At 47.8% G+C, this 27,988-nt stretch overlaps 8 protein-coding genes across 8 annotated transcripts; 2 read left to right on the top strand and 6 right to left on the bottom strand.

Moving 5' to 3' along the window:
• Positions 1 to 7,977: 7,977 nt before the first annotated feature.
• On the bottom strand, positions 7,978 to 10,795 carry TRV_07245 (uncharacterized protein; the record flags this gene model as incomplete). The annotated part of the gene is made up of 2 exons (XM_003018694.1): positions 7,978 to 8,079; positions 8,159 to 10,795. 2 exons carry the CDS (start codon positions 10,793 to 10,795, stop codon positions 7,978 to 7,980), a joined length of 2,739 nt encoding a protein of 912 aa, XP_003018740.1.
• A 996-nt stretch (positions 10,796 to 11,791) lies between these two features.
• Positions 11,792 to 14,757, bottom strand: TRV_07246 (uncharacterized protein; the record flags this gene model as incomplete). Its single annotated transcript, XM_003018695.1, has 3 exons — positions 11,792 to 13,744; positions 13,794 to 14,500; positions 14,562 to 14,757. 3 exons carry the CDS (start codon positions 14,755 to 14,757, stop codon positions 11,792 to 11,794), a joined length of 2,856 nt encoding a protein of 951 aa, XP_003018741.1.
• Positions 14,758 to 15,724: 967 nt separating this feature from the next.
• On the bottom strand, positions 15,725 to 16,541 carry TRV_07247 (uncharacterized protein; the record flags this gene model as incomplete). Its single annotated transcript, XM_003018696.1, has 2 exons — positions 15,725 to 16,223; positions 16,294 to 16,541. 2 exons carry the CDS (start codon positions 16,539 to 16,541, stop codon positions 15,725 to 15,727), a joined length of 747 nt encoding a protein of 248 aa, XP_003018742.1.
• A 2,760-nt stretch (positions 16,542 to 19,301) lies between these two features.
• Positions 19,302 to 21,860, bottom strand: TRV_07248 (conserved glutamic acid-rich protein; the record flags this gene model as incomplete). The annotated part of the gene is made up of 2 exons (XM_003018697.1): positions 19,302 to 20,786; positions 20,844 to 21,860. The coding sequence occupies 2 exons, from the start codon at positions 21,858 to 21,860 to the stop codon at positions 19,302 to 19,304; spliced, it is 2,502 nt and encodes an 833-aa protein (XP_003018743.1).
• A 608-nt stretch (positions 21,861 to 22,468) lies between these two features.
• Positions 22,469 to 23,143, top strand: TRV_07249 (coatomer delta subunit Ret2 (predicted); the record flags this gene model as incomplete). The annotated part of the gene is made up of 2 exons (XM_003018698.1): positions 22,469 to 22,846; positions 22,922 to 23,143. The coding sequence occupies 2 exons, from the start codon at positions 22,469 to 22,471 to the stop codon at positions 23,141 to 23,143; spliced, it is 600 nt and encodes a 199-aa protein (XP_003018744.1).
• A 70-nt stretch (positions 23,144 to 23,213) lies between these two features.
• TRV_07250 (uncharacterized protein) lies at positions 23,214 to 24,092 on the top strand (the record flags this gene model as incomplete). The annotated part of the gene is made up of 1 exon (XM_003018699.1): positions 23,214 to 24,092. One exon carries the CDS (start codon positions 23,214 to 23,216, stop codon positions 24,090 to 24,092), a length of 879 nt encoding a protein of 292 aa, XP_003018745.1.
• A 282-nt stretch (positions 24,093 to 24,374) lies between these two features.
• TRV_07251 (uncharacterized protein) lies at positions 24,375 to 26,096 on the bottom strand (the record flags this gene model as incomplete). Its single annotated transcript, XM_003018700.1, has 3 exons — positions 24,375 to 25,183; positions 25,254 to 25,618; positions 25,660 to 26,096. The coding sequence occupies 3 exons, from the start codon at positions 26,094 to 26,096 to the stop codon at positions 24,375 to 24,377; spliced, it is 1,611 nt and encodes a 536-aa protein (XP_003018746.1).
• Positions 26,097 to 26,593: 497 nt separating this feature from the next.
• TRV_07252 (uncharacterized protein) lies at positions 26,594 to 27,983 on the bottom strand (the record flags this gene model as incomplete). The annotated part of the gene is made up of 6 exons (XM_003018701.1): positions 26,594 to 26,848; positions 26,925 to 27,011; positions 27,071 to 27,182; positions 27,247 to 27,698; positions 27,765 to 27,889; positions 27,959 to 27,983. 6 exons carry the CDS (start codon positions 27,981 to 27,983, stop codon positions 26,594 to 26,596), a joined length of 1,056 nt encoding a protein of 351 aa, XP_003018747.1.
• Positions 27,984 to 27,988: the final 5 nt, after the last annotated feature.

A 27,988-nucleotide genomic window follows, 5' to 3' on the forward strand; every position in this document is an offset into this window, starting at 1 on the left:
GTCGAACTTCGAACTTCAACGTCACCGTCGACTCCTACTACTAGAGTACTACTCCCAGGCGAGCACTCTGTACGGGGGACAGAGTACAGCATTCCCAACAGGACTGAGGGCGGCGTCCTGAGAATTCCTTTCCTCTCTCTCCAGGTGCCAATTTCTCCGGTATGCCGCTGCGAAGCCAGATAGGACAGGAGGAAAAAGCAACGCGCGGAGGGACGAGAAGAGAAAACAAGACAAGGTGGTGGCTTGCGTGCAGTAAGCCTGCCCATCAGATGATATCCTGCCTGCCTGGCTTCAAGGAGATGAAGAGCATCCCGGCTCCCTAGCCGCTTAGCTAGCGCAAAGTTTTTCGAGTTTAACGTGTTTCATGTGTGCATGAGGGAACTATTATTATCTCTTGGAGCCTGCCTGCCCGTCGCGAGACGAGACTGTGCGACTGCTGTGTGCGTGGCAACCCAGCTCAGACGTCCCGTTTCCCTTGACAGGCACATGTTTCTTTGGCAACCACTCGACTCTGTAATTTGAGCTTGAGGAACACGCGGCTAGCACAAGCAAGAATAAGCGAATCGACCCGTTGGATTGGATCTCGCGGAACGAGGAGGGACGCGGGAGCGCGAGGGCTCCGATACAGCGAATGCTGGGTCGATGCATCCGGATCCGACCAGGAAGACGTCAAGTAAGAAGTAGCTGTGATGTCAAGAAACATGGCTGCTCCCTGCCATGCGAGATGGAATCACAATGGGCATTCCGCTATCATTGTCGATCCTTTGCAAGAGGCCAACAGTGCTTTTCTGGTGACAAAGAAGCATTTGTTGGTCGTGACAGGACAAGGACACACTGAGACTCCCAAGAACTGTGTGATGCCTTACTTTTTCTTTTCCATGAAGTCCCCTTGCATCGACACTCTGGGAAAAGAAAATTTAAGATTCGGCATGTTGCTTTGTTAGCGGCCGTAGTTTTCCTGATCTGGAAATTGCTATACGAGCTGTGATTGATTTCTAAACTGCAAACTTGCCTGATAGGGAAAGTTTAAGATTGAGATCAAGAATACTGATTGGACCATTTCTTTCAATACACGGGCCTTGTATCAGCATTTCGAGAAACTTACAACGCTCACGTCTATTTATGCTAAGGTGTTCAATCTTCTGGGCAAAAAGCGCAAATATGAGCAAGGGGCAAGACTGCCCGATTCCACTGTATGGCCGGAATGATTCACACCGAGCGTCAAGATTTCATTGCAAAAATACACTTAAAATAAAGGCCAAACTCCAACAAGGGTTTCTCGGACGTATGCCAAGGTCAATATCAGCCGCTCTTGACCAATCGATTCTGAGCGATACCGGCCAAACAAAACTTGCTTGCTCAGACCGGCGGTGAAAACTGACAGATTGGGCTTTTGCTTACGACAAAATAATAAGGGATGGCCGCACAACTTCAGCTTGATTGCGTAAGGGCCAATGCCGGTAACCCGGCAGGAACCACGTCGTTCCGTGTTGCGCTGCAACCACCTTCAGCCATGTGCAAAGTGTGAAATGTTCCTCCTTCAATCGTTTTCAGACCCTTTCCCACATCACCACTTTTTAAAGCATATAATTCTTCCCATTACTTGACTGTGGAGCGCACAATCCCCAAGATTGATCTTCATATACGAAGAAGAAGCTTTTCTTAGAAGGCTTTCCCCTTTTCTCTCCTCCTTCGTGGGAAATTCCCCTTGAGGAAGGCTTTCGTATTTCAACAGTCTTCCCGCTTCTTTATTTGCACGACCTGCATCAGCTGAATTCCAGCCAGTGACGATTCATCTATCAGCCCGAAAACCCCAGCCACGTTATTAACTTAAATTCTCGCATCGTCTCTCCCATTTGTTCATTTTCAATAAGGTGGGATACCACGTTTCGATGTAAGTATATCATAATCGCGTGTGCCGATTTCTATGTGATGCACACGTGGATTTCCATCTTCACAATTCCATTGATATAAAGAGTATGGGAGATAGGTTAGGTTTCCTACCTCCCTCTGGTAAACCTATCAGCGGGCCATAATATTTTGCTTCCTTCTGTGCCGAGTGTGTCAACCCTTCAATGTGCTAGCGAGAAATCGAACAGGGATTACTGCTGACCAAAAGCCAGCTGCAGGAATAATGATAGGCTGGCAAAAAATCTCCACGTACAGGGCGCATGTGAAGGTTTGATAGCCGACTGGGTCGGCTGAGGGGAATCAAACAGTTTTTCGCCTTGCCATCTGGACAAAAACAGCGTTACATACAGAAGTTCTTCCCAACGTAAACTTTCCTTCTTTCAACTCTTTCATCAACACAGACCATGCAGGTGAGCCAAGTAGCAAAAAAAAAAAAAAGAAAGAAAAAGAAAACGTCCAAGAAAGTCTCTGTGGGGATCAAAGCAGAAAATGCCAATGATAGGGAAGCGGAATTAAGGGCGGTGGGGATGAATGTACTTCAACAAGCTGATACTTTACGTTGCACAGGGCAAGCCACCTATCAGCCAGCCCAGACCCTCCCGAAGGTCCTGAAATCTCCCAATACCATGGCGCTGTGGACTCATGGTGTGGCCCTCCCGCTCGTGCGGACAATTGGAGAGTTGGTTATACTGTTGATGAGAAACTGTGCTATTTATGACAGTCCGGGGCTATCCCCATACTATTTTTATCTCCACACTGCAACCATTATTGCAGTTTTGGCAGCAGGCTGCTGGCATGCCAAATTTCTCAACTCGATAGAATCAGGCAATGAACGACGCGGGCTACGGGTGGTACTGCACAAAAGGTAAAAGCAAGGCTGATCTCTTCTTTCATATCTGGATAGTACGGTTTACTGATTTTTTCACGACGATGAGGGAAAAGGGGTAGCTAGTGAAAGGAAAAGGAAAGCCCTGTTCCGCCTTTCTTCAGGCCAGGATATAGTATGGGTTGCTAAAAGCTCGAAGTAGCTAGGCTCGCGAAGGTGTGGGCCGTAAAAGGCTCTCATATAAGGTTGGAAGCTAAAACAACTCGAAATAACCACATTATTATTATTATATTACTTCTTCAAAGCTCGGAGATTCCATGCATTTCTCCCTTACCCTCCTCCCTACTCCATACTGGATCTACTCTCACTAGCCTCAAGCAGGCAGCAACCTCTTTTTTTGGCCATTCTTGCGAAAGATGGTCCCTATATTGGCAGGACTATGAGTCTGCCCTTCTTTTCCAGAAACATTGTTTTAGTTACATTCCAACCTCGCTTGTTAAGATGCAACCATCCAATGCCATGTGCGTCACTGGTTTATTTTTAACATCAGCCTCCCTCCACAGAAGAACCTTCACCCACATCCTGAGCCACCCTTTTTGACTTGAAGGTGGGTGAGTTTCCACCGATACAAAGTTGAAAGAGTACACGCTTGGCTGACCACCACCTTACTGACGTTCCTTTTTTGTCTTACCTTTAGTTACTTACAGGCAGGGAGACCTGCTGCCACAGACAACATAAAGAGCCCCCTTTAAGTCTTCTCTCGCTCAAGGCTCAGCCTGACACCAAAATTGGTTGATGTGCTAAGAGAGTGAGACTAGAAAGGGAAGGTAAATATTACAGTCTTAATTTCTCCTGAAGCAAACAGCCTCTTGGAGTGGATTGTGGCCTGCGTTACTCCGTATGATTGTATGATCTCCGCGTTCTCCGGGTGTTTCGTGTATCTTTCCTGTCATGCATATACTTACACAAATGTCCACTCATCATCTCCAGATGTGGTACAACCTCATGGCACCAGTTCACGCTGCTAAGAATAGAACTAGGACGTCAGAGCATCTCCACGGTAGAAGAGCCTCCCGTCTCCACCTCGCATGGCAGCCGTACGAAGCAGTTAGCTAGGTATCTTGATAAGCAAGCGAAGCTGCACGACTGATGCGCACCGTATCAGCCAGGGGAAACCTGTCCTACCTCACCAGATACTTTGCCCGCTCAACCTACCCCGTACGGAGTGCATCCCCATGCACTGGAATCGCCACGTTGGACAGGACACCACCATCCATTCCCTAGTTAGTCGGACAAGTTGAGACCAGCTTCAACTAGATATTGCGGATAGCAAGCTGTCTTATGATGCCAACCTTGACAGAGTATAACCGCGCTTCATGCATATAGCCTATCCAGCTTCGCATGCAATCCCATCCAATGCCTGCAAATTCACCTGGCTTTAGCGTGGTAAAAGTAACTACCCAATTCATCGATTTCAGGCGATCGGCAATCCAAATTGACTGGTGGGCGTCAAAATAATATCCAAAAAAGCAATCGTCGACTCAATACTTATCGGGGGGCCAGCCACTAATGCAGGAGAGGCACGATGAAACTGGCTGACAGACCTCGGGGAGATTTGCACCGGGCCAAAGAAGAAGCCGAGCCGACAAGGCAGCGCTCTTCATATCCGCGAACGCCATAATGTGCCCCAGCTTGTCCTTCTCGCAACCACAAAACTAAAATAATAAAATAACGCCGCGGGTGAGCGGATGCTGCTCGAACGTTTCTTCTTCCAGGCGCTGCCCATCCAAGCACTAAGATGTAGGATACATACTTAGCCCGCTGTGGTATAAACTATATGCCGCCATGGCAGGCGTGTGTATCGGTTAAATTTTCCCAAAGGGGCCAGTGCAGGACCACGCGATCGGCCGCTTGGCGCGTTCCGGAACACTGGGTGGGGGACGAGCGGATCCTTGCCGGTTTTACCGAAGCCCCACCCAAAATGCTACGAAAGCGGTTTAGCGCGCGGAAATATTGCCGCGCTGACCTCGAGGAACCGCCTAGCCAATCACGAATATGCTGACCAAGCAACCGTCTATTTTTAGAGGCAACACACTTATGTAAGCAGCCCCTGAACCACAATTCCTGCCGCCTTCCCCCCTCTCTATCCAGCACGGAATACCAGGCATCCGATGCAGTCTCGATCTTACCAGATAGCGTATTTATATTAACCGGATGGCCTGTTTATATGGATAGCTACAACGGTATTGCGCGTGGGGTCGAACTAAGTATATGTCGATTTCAAGCGTGTAGTGAGTCGGCCGAGTTGGAGAACTGCGGCCTCCACTCTGAAGAATCCAACTCCTCCGCCATGACTATGCTGATTGATGGATGGCATTTTGCAGGAAATCTAATGTGTGAGTCAGAATGCGTCTTCTATATACGGAGTATAAAACGTACATTACTTAACGTTATGGCCCTCGGTACCACATGCTTCCCGCTCCATACATATGAAGAGCTCCATTCGCAGTTCTCAACTTCTCGCTGGCAGGTAACGGGTAACACTCCCCCAATCGCCTGTTCTGGCTAGTTAGCTCAGCTTAATTCTCGACCAAGTGGGCTTCCTTGTCAGCCAGATGAGGTAAATTCGCAGTGTGGCCCGTCCCTTGCGGGTTGTTAGCATATATTATTTATATACTCCGTACGGAGTACACAGGATGCAAAACCACCCGATTGACGCACCGTCGAACTCTGGATTCTGTGTTGATAACTGTAGCGACCTTTGTTACGCACGAATCTGAATCCATGGTCCTATCCCATAACCAGGGAGTGTCCTAAAGGGCGGTGGCGGAGCACAAACAAGCATAACCATTAGTTATGTTGCAATCCAATAAAGTATTCGGACGAATTTCGAATAGCTCTTGTATCCGCCTTCGCCTCTCCCTCCCACTACTGCCACTCTCTAGGCATCTTTTGCTTGTATTGAGCTGAACATGTTCGTGATACGGAGTACTTGTTCAACTAAAACGGGATGAATGTTTCGAGCCTTCCTAGGACCAGACGAGAACCTGATTTTCTTAAGTGACTTTCAAGCGACTGCTTGCGAGGACCCATGAAGCATGAAGGTTTCAAACCGTCATGACTACAACTGCGTTCACGCTAAATCGTTTGTCCCTTTCATAGGTGGGCCAAGCTGGCCTCCCGAAAGAGGGCATGAACCATCGTCGCTAACTCCATTCTTACATATGTATGCGAATCTATGCGCAAGTGGATGGCATACTTCGATCCGAACCTCTCCCGTCTTTCCTTTTTCTTACTCGTCTCCGTCTCCGTCCCCGTTCAAATGCCAAGGCTTCCAGTCAGGATTGGATCGATTTGATATCACCACCATTCAGCTCCGTCTGCTTGCCTTCTTTCATTATTCTCAGGTAACCAACTAGTTAGGCCAGTCAAGCCAACAACCCAGGTGGCGGAGTGGTGGCGTGGCTTGCTGACACCCTCGGCCGGCCTCTTTTATTCTAGAATAGATGTCTCTTCCAAGGCGTTTTAATGAGGCAACGCGTCTTCTCCCCGGGATGGCAGAGCATCCACGGTAGTAGTATGGTTACAGTCATTAGTTACTTGGCGATTCAATTCTCGAAGAGGAAATTGGTAAGCCGCCTGCCGAATTACCCAGGGCTGAGTACTCCCCTCCGTCAACCCCACGAACGCTCCCTACCCAGCAAGATTGCAAACATACCCGCCTGGTAATAATCCATCTCGTGGCCTATTCCAGAAAAAAATGCAAAAAAGGGGGGGAAAAGGAAGTGAGATGTGTGTGTCAAACAGACAGAATCAGCCCCCGCCCGCATGCGTCGTTTACAAGCTTTTCCACCAGCGGAGGTCGGTCATGTATTCGTCCGCACACTTCTAAGATATCTGCGAGTTGCAGCTCCCTACGTACGTCGTCATCATCTAATGTGATGCATTTGTGAAATGCAGGACGCCTTTCCTGCCGTGACTCGCGGCCGTCTGCAGGGCTCAAAAGACCAGGGTTACTTGTCTCGGGTTTCTACCCCTATACCTAATAACCTCAACACTCAATTTTCTAATATCACGTTACCCTGAATGTTACGTTCAGATGCATCATTGCGAAATCTATGCTGTTGAAGCCAATACAAGGAAAGAAATATACCCCGAATATTCTTAGAAGACCGAGCAGAATGCTGTTCGTGCCCAACGAACATTCCGTGTCCGGGAGCCATTCCTGTTTGGTGAAGTGTTGGTTCCTTGATGGCAATGATACATAGACACTGAATCTCAACAGATGCGACCTTTTCAAATGGCACGCTGGACGGGAGGGATATTATGGGGCATGCATATGTACTTGGGAAAACATATCGGAGATTTCTTGTAAAAACGGCATAATCAGTGCATTTCGGGCACACGGAGATCAGGCCGCCTTAACTAGTCAGTAGTTAAAAGGGCTTGTAAACGGCCGATCACGGGTGATAACTGTGTTGAGAACAGGGGGTTCGAGAAGCATTAAAACGTCACAATAAACTCAAGAACTAGCAGATAGTGAGAACTCGTGCTAGGATTCTTCTAAGATAGATTAAGATGTTCAGCGTATACGTACTCTCAGTACTCCGTACGCGGGATCGAGCTGGAGATGAATCACAGGAACCCAACAAATTTTTGGTGATAGAATTTAGGCCACCAGATAAATGTTTGTTTTGCAAAAATGGGAGCACACAAGGTACTTAATGCCTCTCACCTGTAACTGATGTCAATGGAAAGACCAGTTCCACCGTTTTCTTGTCAACAGGAGGTGTATATTCTTCCAAGAACACTAACAAATAGATTCCGTATCTCCAACCCCCACCGGGATCAATCGAATAATTTGTGTTATTTTATGTATTCATTCATTCATTTTATTTATTTACTTCTTTTGACTTGAAGGAAAGGGCATAAAATTACTATCCTTGGTTTTCCCGTCATCTTCTTTTGACGCCCCAGCCAATGAAAGAAAGGGTTTATGTGCCGACGGCTCAGATACTACATTTTTAAGGATAAAGGGATATCAATGGGAGGAGAACTAGGGGAGTCATGAGGCGGTTTGATGGATAAAGGGGAAAAGGGCCGATAGAGGATAAGGGAGGGGTGAAATAGTTTTGGGGATGTAAGGGGAAAACAGATATATAACCTATAACATGATTGGCCGTAAGGATATGCAAAAGATAGTTAATAGAGAGATAGAGTGGATGGCTGGATAGCCTGAATTATATTTGGTAGGCTGTCTGAAGTCTCCAGGCCACATTTGGATCCAGTGTTCCCATGAAAGCTGCAAAGTCAGGGATCAACTCTTTGTAGCCCTGAAGAACCTATAAGATACGTGTTAGTTCTATCGTTCCTGGTGGGACATCAAGCGTTCCCAAAGCAAAGGGATGATCATATACGTACCTGTCTGGTAGACTGGTCTAAATCATCAAATTCGGGGGCGTGGAAGGGTTTATCTGTCATTGATGCAACAGCACTGAAATAATCCGGCAGGCAGGATTCCAGTGCTTGCGGGTTTTGCTTAAGGACTTGATTAAATCCCGCAAAGGCGCCCACCTTCTCTCGCGAAAATTCCACGTTTGACATGATCATCAGGAAAGTGTATGCATACTGTGCCAGACGTGGAGCTAATTGCTCAGCACACCCTATGCCAAGGCGTCCCAAAGCAATAGCAGCATTCTCGGTGACGGAATCGCGAATCTCTTCGTTGATCATAATGGCGTATAGTAAGGTATAAAGGTTCTCTGCGTAAGGGGCCATGTCAGATTTTGCATTTATGGATATCTCCCCACACGCCCAGCAGGCATTGTTCACCACACTTAACCCGGTTGATGAGTCCTCGTCCGCCAATTGATCCAGATCAAGCTGTTTTAGAAGTGTCGGCATTATGGTGGGTAAGAATGGCTGTAGCTGTTCAAAGAGGACCATTGCACAGTCACCGAGGACCGCATACGCTGACATACCTACGTCGTAGTATGGGTCTTGAAGGCAGTAGGCAAGAAGTTGGAAGAAGGATGGCTGCGTGCTTGCCACAAGTTCCTCACTCTTCTGGCGGTCAATAGCTTGTATAATAGCAGAGATGAGATCCAGGCAAGTAATGAAGTAATCTTTGTTGGGCTCCTCGGTTGTCTGGCCATTAGCCAAGGCATTGCACTCCATAATGGTGTTATATATCAACTTGGTGCATCTGCTGAATATTGGTGGTGCAAAAGGTGTAAAGGCATGCCCATAAGCGCTAGCTATGTAGCCAAGGCACTCCAAGAGCGGGAATATCTCTCGAGATTCATCTGCGGCTTTGTTCCATCTTCCAATGAGACAAGGCATAAGGATAGATACAAGTGCAGGTTTTGCTAGTTCAGACATTGTACACTCGGCAAGAGTCTGTACACAGTCATAGAGAACGTCCAGGTTTCGGTCCTTGTACTTGTCGAAACAAAGCACAAACTGGCGAAGAATTGGTTCGCAGTATGGAATGATATGCGGCCCAGACTTCTCTTCCAAACTTCTGAAACCAGATGCAGCAGCCTCTTGGACCTTTTTGTTGTTATCCAACATACGGTGGAGCATTCCTTCCATCATCGGCTCAAAGAAACGGGCTTTCTCAGCGGGCTCAAGGTGTGCAGCCCACCCGGAGTATCTACCCAGACACCAACAGGTGATCATTCTAACGATTGGCTCTGGATCCGTCAGGAGTGATACTAGGTAGGGAATGAGTTCCGGTAGGTGAGGTTGAACTGTTAGCATACAACCATCAGCAATGGCACCGAGCGCCAGTACTGAGGCTTCGCGATGGGCCCAGCTAGGGTTCTTCAAGTGCTCTCGAAGATAGGGGAGAACAATTTCAAACACAGGCTGATGGTATACAGTTGCGAAAATATCCAGAGCTGTGGCAGAGCTTTTTCTTATTGTCCACTCTTCCTCGGGATCATCCTCGATCTCTCCATCACTTAGATCATCATCATCAGAATCTTCAGATTCAGGTGCTGGTTTCTTTTCACCGTTGGAGGTATCCTCGCTTTCTTTTGCACTAGCCAATCGGTCAGACTTTGTTTTTGCAAATTGAGGTTTTAGATCTTCGGGTCTGTCCTGTTCATCAGCGTCATCTGCCTTTCCTGCAATCAGAGCGGCCTCTTCTTCGTCATAAACCATATTTTGCAGCAAGACGGGAATAATCTTTGGTAGGTATGGAGTCAACGCCGACCTCAACTGTTTCTCTTCTCCGGCAACTATCCAGAATTCTGAAGCATCCAACACCAGTTCTGGGTCTTCCTGGCTATGTTCCTGCATCAATACATAGTTGACCAGGCCGTCAATATAGGGGATCAATTTTTCAGGGGCAACTTCTGCTAATTGGTTAAAGGCCTGGCAAACGGCTCTCCTAACATCAGTATTAGGATCTTCGGCTACCTTAAAAAGGCACTGAAGGAAAGTATCCAGGGATTGCATGAGGGCGGGAGATTTGTGAGCGATGAACATATGAACTGTCGACAAGGCCATGGTCCTGACTTTTGGTACAGAGCTTGCGGTGAACTCCATTATTTTAGGCAAAATGGCATGGATTGGTTGCTGTCCCTGGATCTCCTTTTGTAGAAGTCGATGATTGTCCTCACATATTCTCTGCAAGGCAGTCATTGCAGCCTCTTGAGTACGGCTTGGAACTGAAGCAGAGGCATTCCCTACTAATGACACCAACTCCTCAAGCAAGGTTGGCCATCCTAATATCCCACCCTGTTTGATCATTTCTGCCATGATTGTACCTGCGGAGTTCGCAACATGGGTAGATTCATCACCCAGAGCTACCAAGCTTGCTGCTTGTAAGTACGCCAAAGCCTCTGGAGGTATCGACTGGTAGGCCACTTTTATCTTTGTCTTTAGGTTCATAGCAGCAGCTACTCGAACGACATTGTATCCCTTAATATCAAAGCCAACGGCAGCAGGAGGTTGGGGAGTTCGCAGTAGGAATGATAGGTAATTGACAAAGTCAGGAGAAGATGTAGCTTGCGTGAGCATCTGTATTGCCAGCGCCGTTAGAATTGCCATTATCATTTCAAAAATGCCTATAATCAGACCCAATATAAAGCTGGATGTCTCACCTGCTCTGCATTTTTGCGCACTGCTTGATCTCGCGCATTCAACGTGTCGTTGAGATACCCCGCCAGCTGCGCCAGTGTGCTCTCCTCCGCTTGCCACGCCATCGTGAATTAGTTATGTTGGGTCTCAGCGCAGAAGATGGGAGCCTTCGAGATGTAAGAGAGCCAAATAGTAGAGAGGTCGGGCCCGAGAGGGTAAGTAGTGATATGCAAATAAAGGGACCAACCCCCCGCCGACAGATGGATGAGAGGCAACGTCGAGAACGCTTGCGAGAAGGAAAAGGGAGACCAGCACCAGGCGAGAATATATCTTCCTCGTCTCAATCACTCGAAGACAGCGGGCAGCGGTAACCAACAGGTCTGTCAAAGGAGACAGTTAGTTTCAGGTACAAAGGTATACGAGCAATAAAAAGCGTTCTTGCGGCCAGAAGAACCACACAACGCGCCAAGACCTCACCTGGGATCCCTAGTTAGCCCTCGCAGGGAGTTTACTTGAGCTGGGGCAGTGTTTTCAAGCAAGCTTCTTGGTCCATTTCTGCTCTTCCTCTCATCTCATTCTTGTTCCTGTGGGTTTTCTGTATATTTATATTTACTCAGACGTTTATTTTTATTATATTTTTTATTATTTTATTTTTTTAATAATTTTTTTTCGGGCAGAAAAAAAAGACGACGAAAGGGGAAAGGCGGGGGGAAGCGGCAGAAAAGTCCCCGCCTCCCAAGGAAGGAAAGGCCGAGTGTTATTATTATTATTATTATTATTATTATTTTGATATCTCGGAAGGGTGGAATATCTGATATATTTTGACGCTCAAGGCTAAATATTATAGATGCATTAAACTGATTATGTATATATGAGCGGGGTGAGGCTGACGAGCGGGGTGTGCAATTAGGTGAGAAGAAGGGACGCAAGTGAAGAAATTCGGAGGCAACGCGAATCAGTATATAATCAAGCCCAGACGAGCTTCTTTATATCGAAAAACAGGTGCTCAAAGTATCCGGTCTGTCTCCGAGCATTCTCCAATGAGATGATCTGAGTCTGCTCGACGATGGACGGCCTCTCGGCGTGGATGGATGGAGATTGGGTGGCCCGGTTCACCATGCGTTCGATCTCCTCGCAGATGGCGCGCACTGCGTCAGCCTCGCTGACCTCGGGAGTCTTGGGGGCCCTGGCTACCGCTGAAGAGGTGTTCGGCAATTTGAACGCGAGGAAGTGGGTTGAGGATCGGTCTGAGCCCTTGAAGAGAGTCGATAGGTCCCAGTCGATTATATCCTGGTTTTCGGGGGCGGGATCTGGCTTCTCAGCAAAAAGGCTGTGCAGGGAGGTTGTGTTGACTCGTAGAGAGTTGCTGGTGCCGGGACGGTAGGCAATTGCCAGGCCCATATTCCTCTTCTCGTCCCTCTGGGCATCGGTCAATGTAGAGCTGATGTACGTTCCGTACTTGATGCCAGTGATCGATGTCAGGTCGATACGCTCAAATGATGTGACCTTTTCCGTGTTGCAGTCAAACCGGCATGAGTATACGGCTACATTGGTAAGCAGGAGAACGGTCTGTTCAAACGGTAGAGTTCTCAGGGTATTTGGCTGGCGAGGGCTTAGCATCGTCCAACCACCGATAAACTCCTCGTTCTCGTCGCTGATGACGATCTGGCAACTGGTTTCGATTGCACTCTGGCGGGCTTTCTCCATGGATATCCCAGGGTCTGCGCTTTGGAGGTTTGTTTCAAATTCGTCAAAGACCCGAGTGGTCACGTTGCCAAGGAGATAGTCGATACAGGCCTGGGAAAAGTAGTCTGTGAAAATGTTGGTATAGTACCGCGTCAATGTCAGACCCAAATCATTCAGAGCACCGCGGTAATCACGTTTCCGAGTTCTGGTATAGTCTCCCTTCAGTGCAGCAGTAGACGAGTATTGCTTTGAGATAGCGTCTCCATTATCTGCCCAGAGGATGTTAAACCACTGGGTGGCAGCACTCCCTTGAAGATCAATATAATGGCCTTCTTCTTTGAGTTGCTTCTCCAAGGCCCACTGTCCAAAGGCACACTGCGAGACCCCGGTGCGGTCCAAGCAGTCCATGCAGTTGGTTCTTATGACACCAGACTGGCTGCGAACAACAGCATTGTTCTGGACGACAGTGTCACCAAAATCTACCAGAGTCTCTGACATCCTGTCCACCAAGCGGCTGACATTCTCAAACTTCATTCCTCGGCATTCCGCATGGAAATCAAACCACTGGTATGGGACTTTCTTATCTTCAGACGTCTCAGCCTTGTTAAAACTTTCTAGGTAACGTCCGTATGTCTCTGCAATATTCACTTCCACGCCATGTTTATCTACCAGACAGACAGCATGGACTTTACCATATCGCCTCTGGACATCATGGAAGTGCTTTGTAAAAGACACTAGATTAGTCTGAGCTGAGTGATGCATGATTGGGACTGGTTTGAAATAATAAGGAGACTGGGAAAAGTAGAGAGGTATAGATCCTCGTAGCTGAAGGAGAGAGTACACCTTCTCTGCTGGGTTCCATGAAGGACTTGACAATATTTGTTCCGTCTCTACGGAGTTTGCAGTATTGCCATCATCATCAACACCGCGGCGAAGATAACGAACCCCTGAACGTAGCACAGAGCGGCGAGATATTAGGGTAAGAAGAAAGTTTCGATTACCATCAACCGAAGCATCCTCACTCGCCTTTCCGGTATTCTCATCACTTTCTTCAGGATACTTAACTTGACTATCACCTTCGGGGCTGGATCGCATAACGCTTTCGGCAGTAAATTCATGCTGTCCGATAAAACCCTGCATTATTGGGAGGGTAAATGTGTGCCTCCCACTATCCATGAAAGGTTTCATCAAGTGTCTATTCCAAAAGTACTGTTGAAATTCAGGCTTGTTAGCCTGCACATAATTGCAGCAGAGGTGAAGAAAACAGGGAGAAATGTATTACCAATGGGTTGGCCTGGTGACATAGAGGAACATGTGTTGAAGCTGGATCTACCGGACCAAACCGTCTAGTAATATCATAGTCATATGAAAAGTAGAAGCTCCGGGATCCGAACATCATTTTAGTGTACTTTAACAGCTTCGGCAACAAGTCATGGGTTCTGGCGTCTGTCACGGCGGTGTTTTCGCTGGTCTCCTTGGATTCCAGCCCATCAAGAGCATCAGCTCCTAGGTTCTTTAGCTCCATGGATTCAGCGTGGACAGAACCATCGCTGGATGAAATAAGAGACCGTCTCCTGGAATCTGGCAACCCGATACTTCCCCATCCTTTTCTTGCAAACCACTCCGCTGTAAATCTGCCATACCGCCCTCGCTTTTTGATAACATCTTCCGCAATACTGATTTCGTTGCTAGGCTCATCAACTGGCGGGTATAGGTCACCTTCCGGGGATATAGCATCGAAGTTATTGTGTTCATCAGCCAGGAAGTCTTCGGAATTATCTGACTCGCTATCTGATAGCTCGTAGGCGTCCGGGCTATTCTCCAACGCTCGCTGTGCCTGCCTTATTGCTTTAGAAGCTTCAGCCTGGCCCGATAAAGGGATAATAGAAACCCCAGTTATCACAAAGATCGGTTTCCCCAGAATATGCGCCACCTGCTGGCGCTGGGTAATTGATATTAGGAACGAGTACGATGCCACGGAAAGTAATCCTATAGCAGCCAACTGGTTAACTCGTGCATGCAACTCCCGAGGAGATAAAGACGAACTAACCAATCAAGCCATGCGACTCCAGGCAGGCGTCATTCTTGTACTGGTAGTTTGAGACCCTCGCCGGCGAGTGGATGTGGTGTGTCTTGTAGTCAACCTGTACTAGATTGGCGGACGAGCGGGTGTTGTTATGGTACGGCTGGAGGATCAAGCCGTCCACGGCCGCAATGATGAGCAGCTTTCTCGCCAGGCCAGGCATCTTGTCTGTCAGGTCTGGCGTGCGCTCGAGACAATCGCGAAGGCACCGCCAGAGAGACAGCGTCCATCCTGAGCGAGAAGAAGAAGAAGAAGAAGAAGAAGAAGAAGCGGGCCCTCGATGGGTCGAAAAGCTGGCGACGTTGAAGAAAGCTCATCGAATCGCCGGCGCATCCAGTCACCTGACCCTAGTTATCCCGTCGTCCACTTATCAGATGTAGATAAGAGTCGGAAGAAATAGGGGTGAAGCCTCAGCACTTAGACGATAGAAGTAATAATCAAGAGTTTGATATAAGATCATGACAGTCGACGAGGAAGGGAGATAGACAGAGCAGAAGGCGTACAATAACAGACAAGACAGGCAGGATAGATCGATTCCCCTTGAGCATACACATCCTACTCCGAAACGCCAGGTCTACATGCAAGAAAGAAGGAAGAAATAGATCCGGCCAGAGGGGCCCCGAAAAGGAGGAAAAGAAGATGAAGACCCGGAGAAAGGCCTTCGTGTATATGAACACCTCCCAAGAGTACCAATTCCCAATAATACATGGACAGGCGTAAAGTCTTTACTTATCCGCGGATAAAAATCAAAATCAGGAGTATCCAAAAGGCCAAAAATATAAAGAAGAGGAGACGGAAGGAAAACAGGAAGGGAATAAAAAGACAAGGGAAAGGATCATTACTATCTCCCGTCTTGCTGGTTGTTTTCGTGGTCGGTTTCATGTTTGTTCTTTTTCTTTTTCTTTTTCTTTTTCTTTTTCTTTTCTTTTCTTATTTTTTTTAAGTGTTTTCTTATTATAATACCCGTTAATCGTGGGAAGAGGATGGCGCCAGAAGTTGTCATTTGTAATGCATCGATCCAGTGCTGGGAGGTATGTAAATATAAGGAGATATATCAGGAGCCCAGGGAAGAGAGAAAGAGAAAGAAAAAGGGCAACAAAAAGGAAGACGAGCAAAAGGGAGCCCCTTTCTCACGGCTTTGTACCGTTCGCATTGGGAATTGGGTCGTCTGGGTGATGCTCTGTAGTGCCGTTTGTCTGACGTGGGCTGTGGTTGTCATTGGCATCGTCGGGCTCTTCGGTGAGATCCTCTAGACCAAAGGCTGCACCGCTCTCGAGGTCGTAGGACCGCATAAGCCCTTCCCTATCACTAGGGCCGTTGAAGTACGCGATGCTCGAAGAGCTACGGCGATGCGGATCAATACTTCTTCGTGCCTGTAGTGATCGACGGGTCTGTATACCTGCGATTCCATCAGTTGGAACCGCATCCTCATCGCCTGGTCGGCCCGTAGCACGGCCATCGGGATCAGTCCGGGAGAGGTTGAGCAGATAAACACCGGAGAAGATGACGAGGAAGCCGCAGAGGAGAGATATCGTGGCGACTTTGTCTGTAGTATTAAATCCGCGAAAAAGGACAAAGGATGCGCATAGAGTGGCTGTGGTAAAGCTGACATAGTACAGGGGATTTACACTACCGCATTGCTAAGTCAGTATTGACAGCTCGAATCGCATGGGACACTGTAGATATGAGAAGAACAAACATGGAAGTAGAGAACTGGCTCAAAGCTTTGTTAAAGTAGTTCATCTGCGTCAATATACAGCAGACAACCACAATAGCAAAAACGTAGGTCGACGGGTGTGTAAACTGGTTATGTCCGTCCAGGGTGAGTTTCACGGCAATTCCGAATGCTTTGACCGACATGACCGAGACCGAACCAACAGTGGAGCAGATGGAGATGTAGACTAGAGGGTTTTTCTTCCCATATTTCGGTGAAACTCGATATATCATCACGGTAGAGAAAATTGCGACAAAAGTACAGTAGAGAAGGAATCCTATATTGGCCGGAGTCAGCAATGCGCAAACCTGGCGGCACTAGTCAGTAGTTCAAAATACCTGGCTGAAGCGCATAATGCAAAATCTCATCTATAGTTCCGATTTCTTGGTCCGGAGGCGCATGAAGGACAATGATAACTGAGCCGAGGAGTGAAAGTGCACATCCAAGCTTTCCTGAGACCCCAAGCCGCTCATTTAGGAAGTATGCTCCCAGAACAGCCCTAGCTCGAATGTTAGCCGGTGGGATAAGTGCACAAATAGAGGTAATGCCGAGATAACTGACCCTATTAGAACACTTAGAGCGCCGAGAGGAGTCACTAAGATCGCGGGAGCGAAGGCATATGCTGCGAAATTCGCAACCTCTCCGAGAACCACTGCAAGGGCTAAATTCAGTACAGACTCTGGCGTATAAATAGAGGCATAAACAGGAGGACGAACATGTAACTATTCCTCCCCACCACAGGGGACTCTTCAAGTATGAGAATCCATCTCCTTCGAAGCCATGTCGTTCCGATGCTTGTATTAAACCCTGAATACTATGGTAAGCACTGGGAACAAATGACAGGAGGTCGTTTTATTAATACCGACCTTTTTAGTAATAACAAAACTTGTGCCTAGCCAAAGAATACAGTTAGAACTAGATCAACATTGCAAAGAGGATTGATTTATTTGGCTGCGGCTCACCAATGGCCATTGTCGACACGATGGCGAGGCATAGCCCGATATACCTAATGCCAACCATTAGCACAACGCTTCTCCCCACTCCGCAGCCTCTCCATCCGTCTGTAAGTGCTCGCCATACTTGTCCGAAACCATGTTGCCGGTGTATTATCTTCTATTCAACAGTAATCCCGTCTCCTCGTCACGGTACTGCGCAATAGCCAGGTGGTCGTTCAACCGCACCGCCAAAGTAGCGCAATCACCCCGTCAATATTAATATTATCCCTCCTCCAGGTCGAAAATCGGGCCAGCAACTTTCGGGCGCAGGTACAGGGGAGGCTTTTGCGTTTATCCCGTGGCGAGTCGACGGGGACAGGACCAGCGTGGCGGCAATAAAAAAAAAAAAGTAAACGAGCGACGCAAGGTAGGAAAGGAAAACAGGCAAGCTAACTAGTCAAGCCAAAGCAGAGCAAGCGAACAGACGAGCAGACACGTCGCAGAGACGGCCAGACAGCTCTCTAGCAGGTCAGATCCGATCGTGATGCAGCGAGATCGTAAGCCGTGGTCCGTGGAGACCGAGGTGGAGGATGGCCATAGAAAGGCAGCGGATGACGGGCAGAGAGCGAAGAAGGACGGCGCCAGACGAGGAGACGCGGCGAGGGTCTTGACTGTTCGGCCTGCTCGAGCGAACTCCGGGTTCCTTTCCAGGTGCGAAGAGAGGCGAAGGCTTGCGGTTGAGGTTGAACTTCAGGCCAGCTTTTCTGGTCTCGTTGGTTTCTTTTTGGTTGTTTCATGGGAAGCAGGTGAGCTGCTTAGATAAGCAGGCCTACTTTGCGCGTTCCTCCTCCCCCAAAGGCCTGTGATCGTCAGGCACGGCGAAAGAAAGGAAGACGGCGGCAGCTCGAGGTGGCAGGGAGCAGGGGAAGAAGGCCTGGTAGGAGGCGAGGAGAGCCCTGCTGAGCACAGGTGCCGGTAGTGGTGCGGAAGTAAAGGCTGCTGCTGGAGGCTCAATATCATGGGCAGGGCACATCGGGGGATGTTTCAGGGGTAAAGAGATCGGAGATGAGACACGCACCAGGATGGTTGGGGGCGGGTGGTAGTAAGTACTCCGGACATAATTAATATATATCTATATGATTAAGATTGTAAGATATACGGCAAGGGGGGGCCTGATAAATCCACAGGGCAATGGGTGGGAAGTGGAATAAAAAAAAAAATGATGAATATAATTAAATAGTAAACCAGACAGCTATCATACAGAGACCAGCAGGAGGAACGCAAGAGGGGAACAGGGAAAGCGACGAGCATAAGGAGGACAGGAAGATCTAGTTCCAGATGGCCGGCAGAGAAAAGGAAGAAGAAAAGAATAAAAAGCTTCCAAAGATTTAAGGTATGATATAAACCCCCCTTTCGCATCCGTGCAGAACGCCATTTTCAAGCCACAAGTAAGGTCAGTGCGAGGATATAAAAAGACAAGGCATAGGGCTGAGAAAGAAAGAAGGCAAAAAAGAAGCCGCAAGGGGGAAAGGACCATTGTGGCTAGGTGTAGATGAAATCAACGGTTACCAGTCAGTAAGCCAGGAGGCAGATGGATATATACCAAGGACCATGCAAGCATGAGCGAGAACTATCCCCAACAAAAGGTACCAGGCGGTATCGAGCTCTTTGTTCCGGATACTCTTCCTTGGGCCAACATCCAGCATTAAGATGACTATGTCAATGTAGGCAGGTAATGGTCGGTCTGTAAAGGTAGCATCCAGCCATTTGGGTCATCCCAGTTGCCCAGTACGACACTTGAGAATGGCCTGCGTGTAAAACAGGGGAAGCTATAGTTAGTATCTGGGAAAATTACGTACCTTAAGTGTTGTTGCCATTCAGATAAAAGTGTCTCGATGGTAGTTGAGGTTTGCTGGCCCTGTATGCGTTAGTACCACCATTCTAGGCGGATGTGTGATCGTACAAGGTTAGTTAAGGAAGACTACATCGCTGACCGCAAGGGTTGATAAGACGAAAGGTAAAAATAATAGCTAGACCAGGAAAAATAGGGTGACCGCCTCATTCGGAGCGAGGTTTCTTTATCACTGGTACTGTGTTTGGCATGCTGGTAGGCTCATCATCCACACGAGGCCTCTTGCCAGCCTTTGGACTCTGCTCCTGGAAATCTGCGCCGTTTTGAGCTGTTCCGTTGGATTCAGGCTCTGGGTTTGACGCTGCCACTTCTGCATTTTCTGCCACATTGCGGGCTTCCAGGTATTCTCCATCCAGCAACTCTGTCTGGTAGGGTTCCTCTTCAGGGTCAACCAGATCTCGGTTCTCGGGAGCGTCGTGGTGCCAGTCAGCTTCCATCTCTGCCGAACCAGGAAATGTGACACCTTCAACGTTCACCTCTGGCTCCTTGGACTCGGCGCTGGGATTCGATAGAGTCTCTCCAGTTGCAGAGTCTACAACTTCTATTGCGTTAAAGTCCTGGGCTTGGCCTTCTTCTACAGGAATCGCAGAAGTTGTGTCTTCATCATTGTTCCGGCCTTCACGTAGAATAGTTTCTATCTGGTTCTCATCATACGTTTCAGTTGGATAGGCAACCTCGTCTAGCCGATCAGTTTTGTGATCTTCGGAAGATTCATTAGGTAACTCCACTTCAGCAGCAGTGGGACTTTTGAAAATATCTTCATCAACCTCGAGTGGGTTATAACTTGGTTCTGGAGTGCTAGGTTCGGCAGCCTGTTCATGAGAAGGATGGCTAGAGCCACCATCCACATGGTCATCATCATCTTTATGTGATTCTTCATCAAATGCTTCTAGGTCGATCTCAATGAAATCTTCGTGGGCATCTGTGACACTTTCATGGGCGGGCTCAGTGTTAGTATCTTGAGAAATATGAGGTACTGAAGATTCTCCACCTTCATTGTCGGGAATTGGGGATTGAGCGTTTTCTTGCGTGTTTTCAAAGCTTGGTTCTTCGACTTTTTCGACGGGTAAATTCTGCCCAGTTACCTCCTGTTGGGCAGCATCATCGGGAGGAAATGATTCATGGGTAGCGTCTTCTTGCTCTGTCTGATTGGCTTCGGCATCAGAGACCTCAGCTTCTATAGCAGCTTCAGCAGGGACCGGTTGGGCTTCCTGATATTCTGTTTCATTTGCATTAATTTCAATACCTTCATTCACATAATTCCCCTCTTTGTTGTCCTCTTCATGATTGACTTCTGGTTGGCTCTTGGGAGTTGATGGTTCATGTGCTGAAGCTTCAGTTTCTTCGTCTTTTTCGCCATTCTCTGTGTCTTCTGGTTCTTCTGCGTTCTGACTTTCTGTGTTCTCATGCTCTTCAGAGACTATTTGATCCTCGTACTCGTCCCATTTACCAACATATGAGAGCCCTTTGCCAGACTGAGCTGCTTCCGAAAGAGTATTGAAGTTCTGCGTAAAGGACGGTTGCGTAGCAAGAGTTATGTAAAGAGGGCCAGGGTTAGTATCTCCATCATTCCGGCAAAGGTCAAGGTATACTTGAACTATCTGTGACAATGATATGGGAGGATGGACAGCCTAAAAAGAGTATTAGTATTTTACCAAATACATATTATTCTTGACAATATTCCGTACCTCTGTTAGATGGAGCCCAAGGCACTCTATCTCCATGTAGAGCTCTTCTTCCGTTCCCATATGGTCTCCCAAGACTACCCGACAGGCGTTAAGCAAATCTCCAATAGGCTCATCTGCCAAAGCTTCATCCTCGAGGAAATATGTTTCTGATAGGTCATCTTCTTTAGGAGGGAATAGGGAGATTTCGCTGTCTTGATACAAGACTTGAACGTTGTGTAATATAGAAGCCTCACTTTCTTGGGCGCCAGTTTCACTCTTTCTTGGAACAGCGGCCTCCTCTGCTACGCGGTTACTGCCCTCATCCAGAGTCTCCGGTGCTATTTCTTTAACTGGAGACTTTACCCCAGAGACTGGCTCTTCAGCCTCGAGATGTTCCGCATTTTGGGGCTGCTCATCGGAAGTAAGGTTAACCTGGTCCGGTTCACCGGCACCAAGGTTTACCTCGTGGACCTGTTCCTGCTCCTCTGCTGGAAGTATACCAGAATTTTCACTCCCTTCCTTGGGCACTAATGACATATTCTGTTCAGTCACTTCGGGATGAACACTTGGTTCAACCGGCCCTGTGGGCTCATCCTCCAGGCCATTATAACCGCCTTCTGCCATTTCAGCCGAAGGGGCACCGTTACCGGGCAAATCAGGTTCCATCACGCCCGTGCCTGGGATCGGGGCATCTATATCCTCTTCATAATCATCCTCCATCTCGTAGGACTGATTGTCGATATCTAGTGCATCGTCGACAAACTGATAATCCTCTTCGGCTTGTTTGTGACTATCTTCGACGTGTTGAGTTCCGTGGCTATCGTCCACCATGTCTGCGTCCTTCACGGGTTCGTGAGTCCCTCCCATGATCTCTGCCTGATCTGACCCAGCCATGGAGGCATCGTCAACAATCACGTCGTTGTCGTGGTTCGGAGCGCCCACCTCATCCAGGTCTATCTCGATATCATCGTGGGGATCAAAGTATCTGGCGGTATCAGGCGCCAGTTCCATACTTTCGTCGAGTATAATCGCCTCCATCGCGAGAATGTGCGAGTCGATCGGGTTGTCTCTATCTCATGAAACAGCTCAAACCACAGTACTTTACACCATCGCAGAGGCTTGAAACACAGTATCCAGAAATATCGTATATTTTTACCATCAAAAAAATGAACTGTAAAGAACAAGTAGCGATGAATATACCGCGACTCTCGTCTCTGTCGGGGATATCAAGTCGTCGTCAGCCTGTTGTTTGATGTTACGAAAAAAAAAGCTGAAGAAATATAATTTCCCCTTTTGCCACAATAAGCGACGCCGTGCACGGGCCACATCATCCTCTCTAAAGGACAAGTTTGAGCATCACAACGAAGACAGACGAAGCCGAAGACAACAACCACAACCAGAACGACGGCATCCGCAAGGAGTAACTTCGTGAAGTTAACGGCGAATTTGCCCAAGGAATAGCTTGGCCTCTAATAGAAATTACTCCCGGGTGTGACTGGTAGACGCAATGGTAGGCGATTCGGCTCCTATATCCGTCGTCCCCTCATACCCACTACGCAAGTACTGACACAGCATCCTAGGTTGTCCTAGCGGCTTCGATATGTACGAGGGGAGGCAAGGCTGTCCTCTCACGGCAGTTTCGAGAGATGCCGCGCACGAGAATAGAGGCATTGCTGGCCTCGTTCCCTAAGCTGGCAGATTCGGGCACACAGCACACGATCGTTGAGCAGGATAATGTCCGATTTGTTTATCAGCCTCTCGACGAGCTGTACATCTTCCTCATCACAAATCGCCAGTCCAACATCCTTCAGGACATCGACAGTCTACATATATTTGCCCAGGTCGTGTCTAGCATTTGCAAAAGCTTGGATGAGAGGGAGATCGTCCGCAGCGCGTTTGAGCTTCTGAGTGCGTTTGACGAAATTGTTACTCTGGGATACCGAGAGAACCTGTCTTTGTCACAGATTAAAACTTTCCTCGAGATGGAGAGTCACGAGGAACGAGTCCAGGAAATAATTGACAGGGTAAGGCAGACCGATATTGTCTCATTCAAGATAAGACTATTTTATAGGTGACGTGGTTGCTAATAAGTTGCATAGAACAAAGAATTGGAGGCAACTGAGGAACGAAAACGCAAGGCGAAACAACTCGAGATGCAGCGCAAGGAAGCCGCCCGAAGCGGGAGAGCTATGGCTCCGCGAACTCCATCCTACCCTACATACACCCCGCCTGTCCGATCGAGCGTTCCGGATGCAATGGACTCATACGAAGCCGAGAAAAAGAAGACTTTCTCCAAGTACAACCTCCCTTCCGCCTTGTAATGCAGAAAGATACATACAATTAACACTAATGTTACTTGTCAATAGGCCCCTTGTCAGTAGAGGCAAAGGAATGCAACTCGGAAAGAAGTCTAAGACCACCGATATCTACGAGAAAGTACGAGGTGAACTTGGACCCGAAGCTGAGGATGCACCCCTCGTTGCACCAAGCCCCGCTGCTGCTGCCGCAGAAGCTCCGTCCGCAAGAGCATCGTTATCCGCAGAGCGTGATCCAATCCACATAACCGTTGCCGAGACCATGTCCGCCAAACTATCTCGAGATGGCGCCTTGAAATCATTCGAGGTCAAGGGTGACCTTCAATTGCGCATTTCTGATACTTCTTTCACCAAGGCCAAACTTGACTTGACTGCAAATGCAACGCACGGCGCCCAGTACCGCACTCACCCAAATGTTGATAAAGCACTCTTCTCAAACCAAAAGGTTATTCAGCTAAAAGACACGTCTAAGAGGTTCCCGGCGAACAACGCAATCGGTGTACTTCGGTGGCGTATTGCAAGCAGTGGAGAGACGGACCTACTACCCATCACTTTTACCGTGTGGGTTAATAAGGGTTCTGATTCGACTACTGTTACAGTGGAGTACGAGCTCACTGGCTCGGATAGCTTGCGAGATGTCGCCGTCACCATTCCGTTCCAGACAGTAGAGCCAACTATCACCAGCTTTGACTCCAATTACGAAGTAACAGGCGACACCCTGGACTGGAACATTGGATACGTCGATACATCTAATTCCTCTGGCAGTTTTGAGTTCGAATCGTCTGATCCCGAGAGTGACGAGAACGAGTTCTTCCCTATGAATGTCCGGTTTACCAAGTCAACGCCATTTGCAGATGTAGACGTTCTTTCTGTATCGTTATTAGATATGGAGGGCGAATCAGTGGGCTTCACTCAGGATGTCAAGTGCGTTGCCGACGGCTATACCATTGAGTGAATGAGATTTGGTTGAGTGTTCTGGTTTACTATAAAATGCCCCCATTCCCACGCACCTTCCATTCTACTATCGAGCTTGTTACGTACATTTGCTTGAGTAGCTTGGAGTAATGTTATCTGATATGCACAATTATTTATGTCTTTTACATTATCATCCTAGAAAAAACATACAGGCCAGGTCTTGTCAAACAGTTGCAGTTGAACAATATGGCAAAGAGTACTGCAAGACTTGTGTATTCAGTCTATAGGAGGTTACACCAAGAGTAGCCATGATATTTCCAATCTAGCATTCCCAGCGCCGATTCTTGGCTGTAAAGAAACCCCTTGCCTCCAATGTGAACCGTTCACAGTTGCATAAAACGGTCGGTCGAGACTTAAAGCGCTTTCTAAAGGCAACTGATGCGTTTATACCGTGATATTTAACGGAAACCGGTGAGTGAGCGCTTGCAACAACAGACATCCCTTCCCGGGTCTGGTTGTTGCTCCATGAATCGGGGCCACCATTATCAAAAAGGTTGTGATTTTTGCATAGGCCAATTTGCCCAAAGCGTGGTGTCTTGGATGGTTTGCCCATGATACATAATTTACCGATATAATCCAGAAGAGGAAGAAGCCGGCGGCGAAGTCCACATCCTATGTGGTAAGAATCCATTTGACGCTCCGGGTAGCACCTCAGGTAGGAAAGTATGGTATTAATGTTAGCCATTTCGGCTGCGTTCGTTGCTGCCTGGTTTTTACCAGTGGAATTATCTGGGTTCTTCTTCCCGTATTCTCGGGCAAAGTGTGAAGCCTGGGAGCCTTCATGTGCATCTTCACGGTTTCCTATACCTGACTCCGAGTATAACCCGGATTCCAGGAAGAGTGTTTTGGACTGGCTGGTAAAATAACGGATCATCTCGCCCAATTGGAAAGAATCGCATGCTTCAGAGTTTTCCAACGCACGGCGGCACTGTAATTGTCTCTTCGGCTGATCAAAGAGAGAAGAATATTGTAGTGCCTGATATGGATTAACTGCTCCATAGGCGACAAGAAAATGATTCTGTATCTCACTGATGGTGTCGATTATAGTGTCATGCCGAAATTGGAGTTCTTCTAAGAATGAAGGTATTAGCCACTATCAGCAGATAAAGGAAAGAAAAAGGATGGTGTCGATATGCCTTACCTTCTATGCCTCCTGGCAAGTGCCACCATAGTGGTTTGTCAAGTCCAGACGTGCCACCAGGCTTTTCTGCCATCCAGTTCACGGAACCCTGAAGAATTAGCGACTGCGTCAGTCTGGAGAAGGCTAATAGCTCGTTAAGGAAATGTGCTGAGAAGATTCCCTGTCTAATGCATTCTTCATCTCCACTTTCACAACGCTGTAGTCTGGCTATGATGCTTGAATAGCTGAATGGTCCTACATGTTCCCGTGAAACAAACCTGAAAGCACATCTTATGGTATCATTTGAGAGAAACCTATCCGAAAGAACGAGCACACTAGCCAGTGTAGAAATAGTGTTAACGGTGAACTCCTTGAGCCCATTGGGTCTGGGTTGAACGGCAGGTGGAGGCATAGGAGTTCAAAATACAATGCCAAAGTCTCCCGTAGGTTGATTTTGGTCGACAGTGGGGGGAGCTCGATTTTGATATGGAGCAGCTCGCCTACTTTCATGTTCTTTAAAGCCAACTCCCTTGACCCGTATTGGGTCTCCATTTGTTCATAGCTCTGCAGAAGCGATCGGCCTTCCTGGAATTTGGCTGGGTCTAGCAGGGCCTTGAAATATTCGCTAGCTCTCGTGATTTCCAGGCTAGAGAGTCGAAACATATGCCTTGTTTTCTCAGGTAATGAATTATAAGGCGCAGTTTCACAGATAATAACCAGATCTCCGCCCTTATGGATAGTAATGACTGGTGGTGCTGCAGCGACAGGAACGTCAGCCAGCGGGGAAAACATGGTACCGGCTCTGTCCGTTTCTTGAGCTGTCGCAGCAGGAGATGGTAAAGGTGGGAAAGCTTCTTCAATCATTATGGGCAGTCCACAATCATAGGCTTCATCACCTGTATATATAGCTAGATTCTAGACTCCTGAGCAGAGTTAGATCTTTGATGACAAGAAGGCCCGGAAAGGTCATAAAAGCAGGAATGGGGCAGCGATGTGGAGAAAGCTTTAAGTGTATTATAACGGGTATATTAGGTATAGAAAACGTTCATATAAACCGTGATAGGCTAATAAGGAGCAGCATTGAAATTTGGTATATTGTCTCCCCTTTTCCTTACTCTTGCTTTGTCCTTTTGTCTGTTTCTTCTCTTCCAATACGACGAGAGAAGGAGAAGCAAAATAAGGTTTAATATTGATTACTAATAGACTTTGTTTTAATCTTATCAGATCAACAAGATTGAATGACGACTAGAAGGCACCGGAAAGAATAATGCCAAAACATCAGCGGAAACATCCAACAATTAACCATCTCATTGCTTCCGGCTCTTTTCTAGTCACACAGATTTGGCATCCTGCAGAAAGATTTACGGGCCCTTCCCTACAGGAGGATGCTCGGCGCTCGAACGGTCGGAGATAGAGAGGTCGCGCTTTGGGCTGCCTTTCTGAAACGGCCACCTGCCTCTCTTCTCATAATAGATCATGGAAAGGAATCCAATGATAACTGCAATCCAGTAGAAGTTATACGACAATACTGTACCCAAGGATGCAGAATTTGTCCATCCGAGAAGAGCATTGAAGATACCCCAGCCACCACCCCCATTCAACTGGGGGCTGCAGCACTACAGATCAGATACTCAAATTAGCCGTCAATGCCATTATCAAAGAAACCTTGTCTTGGAGGAGTTGCGAACATACATTGACATGCCAAACGCTGGATCGAATGTCGTACGACCCGGCACCTACTCCTGTTTCGGCCGCATCGCCTCCTACTACCATATTCCACTGGTTGAATTAGCATTTGCTACTGAGGTCCTAGGAGATGGTCTGCATTAGCGTCTTACCTTATACTGTTCGAAGAATCCCACACTTCGAGAGAACAGTCCTCCTGCAACTAGGTACAAAAAACAGGTCGACACAATGAGGAATACCTGGATGGGCACAAAGTTTCCTCCTCTGAAAGGATAAATTAGCACACACAAGTTCAACTCAGAGGCAACGGACCATCTCACAAACGTACTTGTAGATCATGTATCCAACCGCAGCACCTGCAATCAGTCCGGCAACGGTGGGTATTGGGATTGCGGACGCTGTAGCGCCCAAACTGACACCTCCGATGAATATCACCGCTTCTAGGCCTTCACGCAGCACGGTGATGAAAGGCAGCATGAACATGGCGTATTTTTCGCACCACATCTTGAACCTTCCCCAGAGTGTTTTCCGTCGACTATCATCTTCCTTGGATTCCAAAGCCTTTGCTAACGTGACGCGCCACTTTGCCTGGAGCTTTGAAACACGAAGCAAGGCGGCCCCCATCAAAGTGATGATTATAGACGCAATCAAGGCAAAAATACCTTCCCAGAGGACTTCTGCCTTTTCCCATTCATTCTTGCCTAGGGAGTAGAATACGCCGATCAGAGCGCATCCGATGATAATGCAGATTACTAGGCCCAAGAGAGTCCCTAGCCAGACCTAGAATCGGGGGGGTATATATGAGTTACTCATGTTACATGGCACATTTCGAGTATTGACACTGACCTGCTTCCTCAGCTTTTTGTAGACTTGGACATCGTATTGAGGGCCAAGCTGGTTCTTGAGAAAGGAGAGCAAAATGGAAATAATAATGCTTGTTTCCAGTGTCTCTCGAAACACGATGAAGAACACTTTTCCCGAACGGCTCGTTAGCTGGTAAGATCGGGACCTTGATACAGGAAATTAGAGGGGAGGCCTACCTGGAACATAAAATACGTTCACCATTGCGA

The sequence above is a fragment of the Trichophyton verrucosum genome (genome assembly GCF_000151505.1).
Source record: "Trichophyton verrucosum HKI 0517 chromosome Unknown contig00943_1.f1.exp, whole genome shotgun sequence".
NCBI classification, from domain to species: Eukaryota; Fungi; Ascomycota; class Eurotiomycetes; order Onygenales; family Arthrodermataceae; genus Trichophyton; species Trichophyton verrucosum.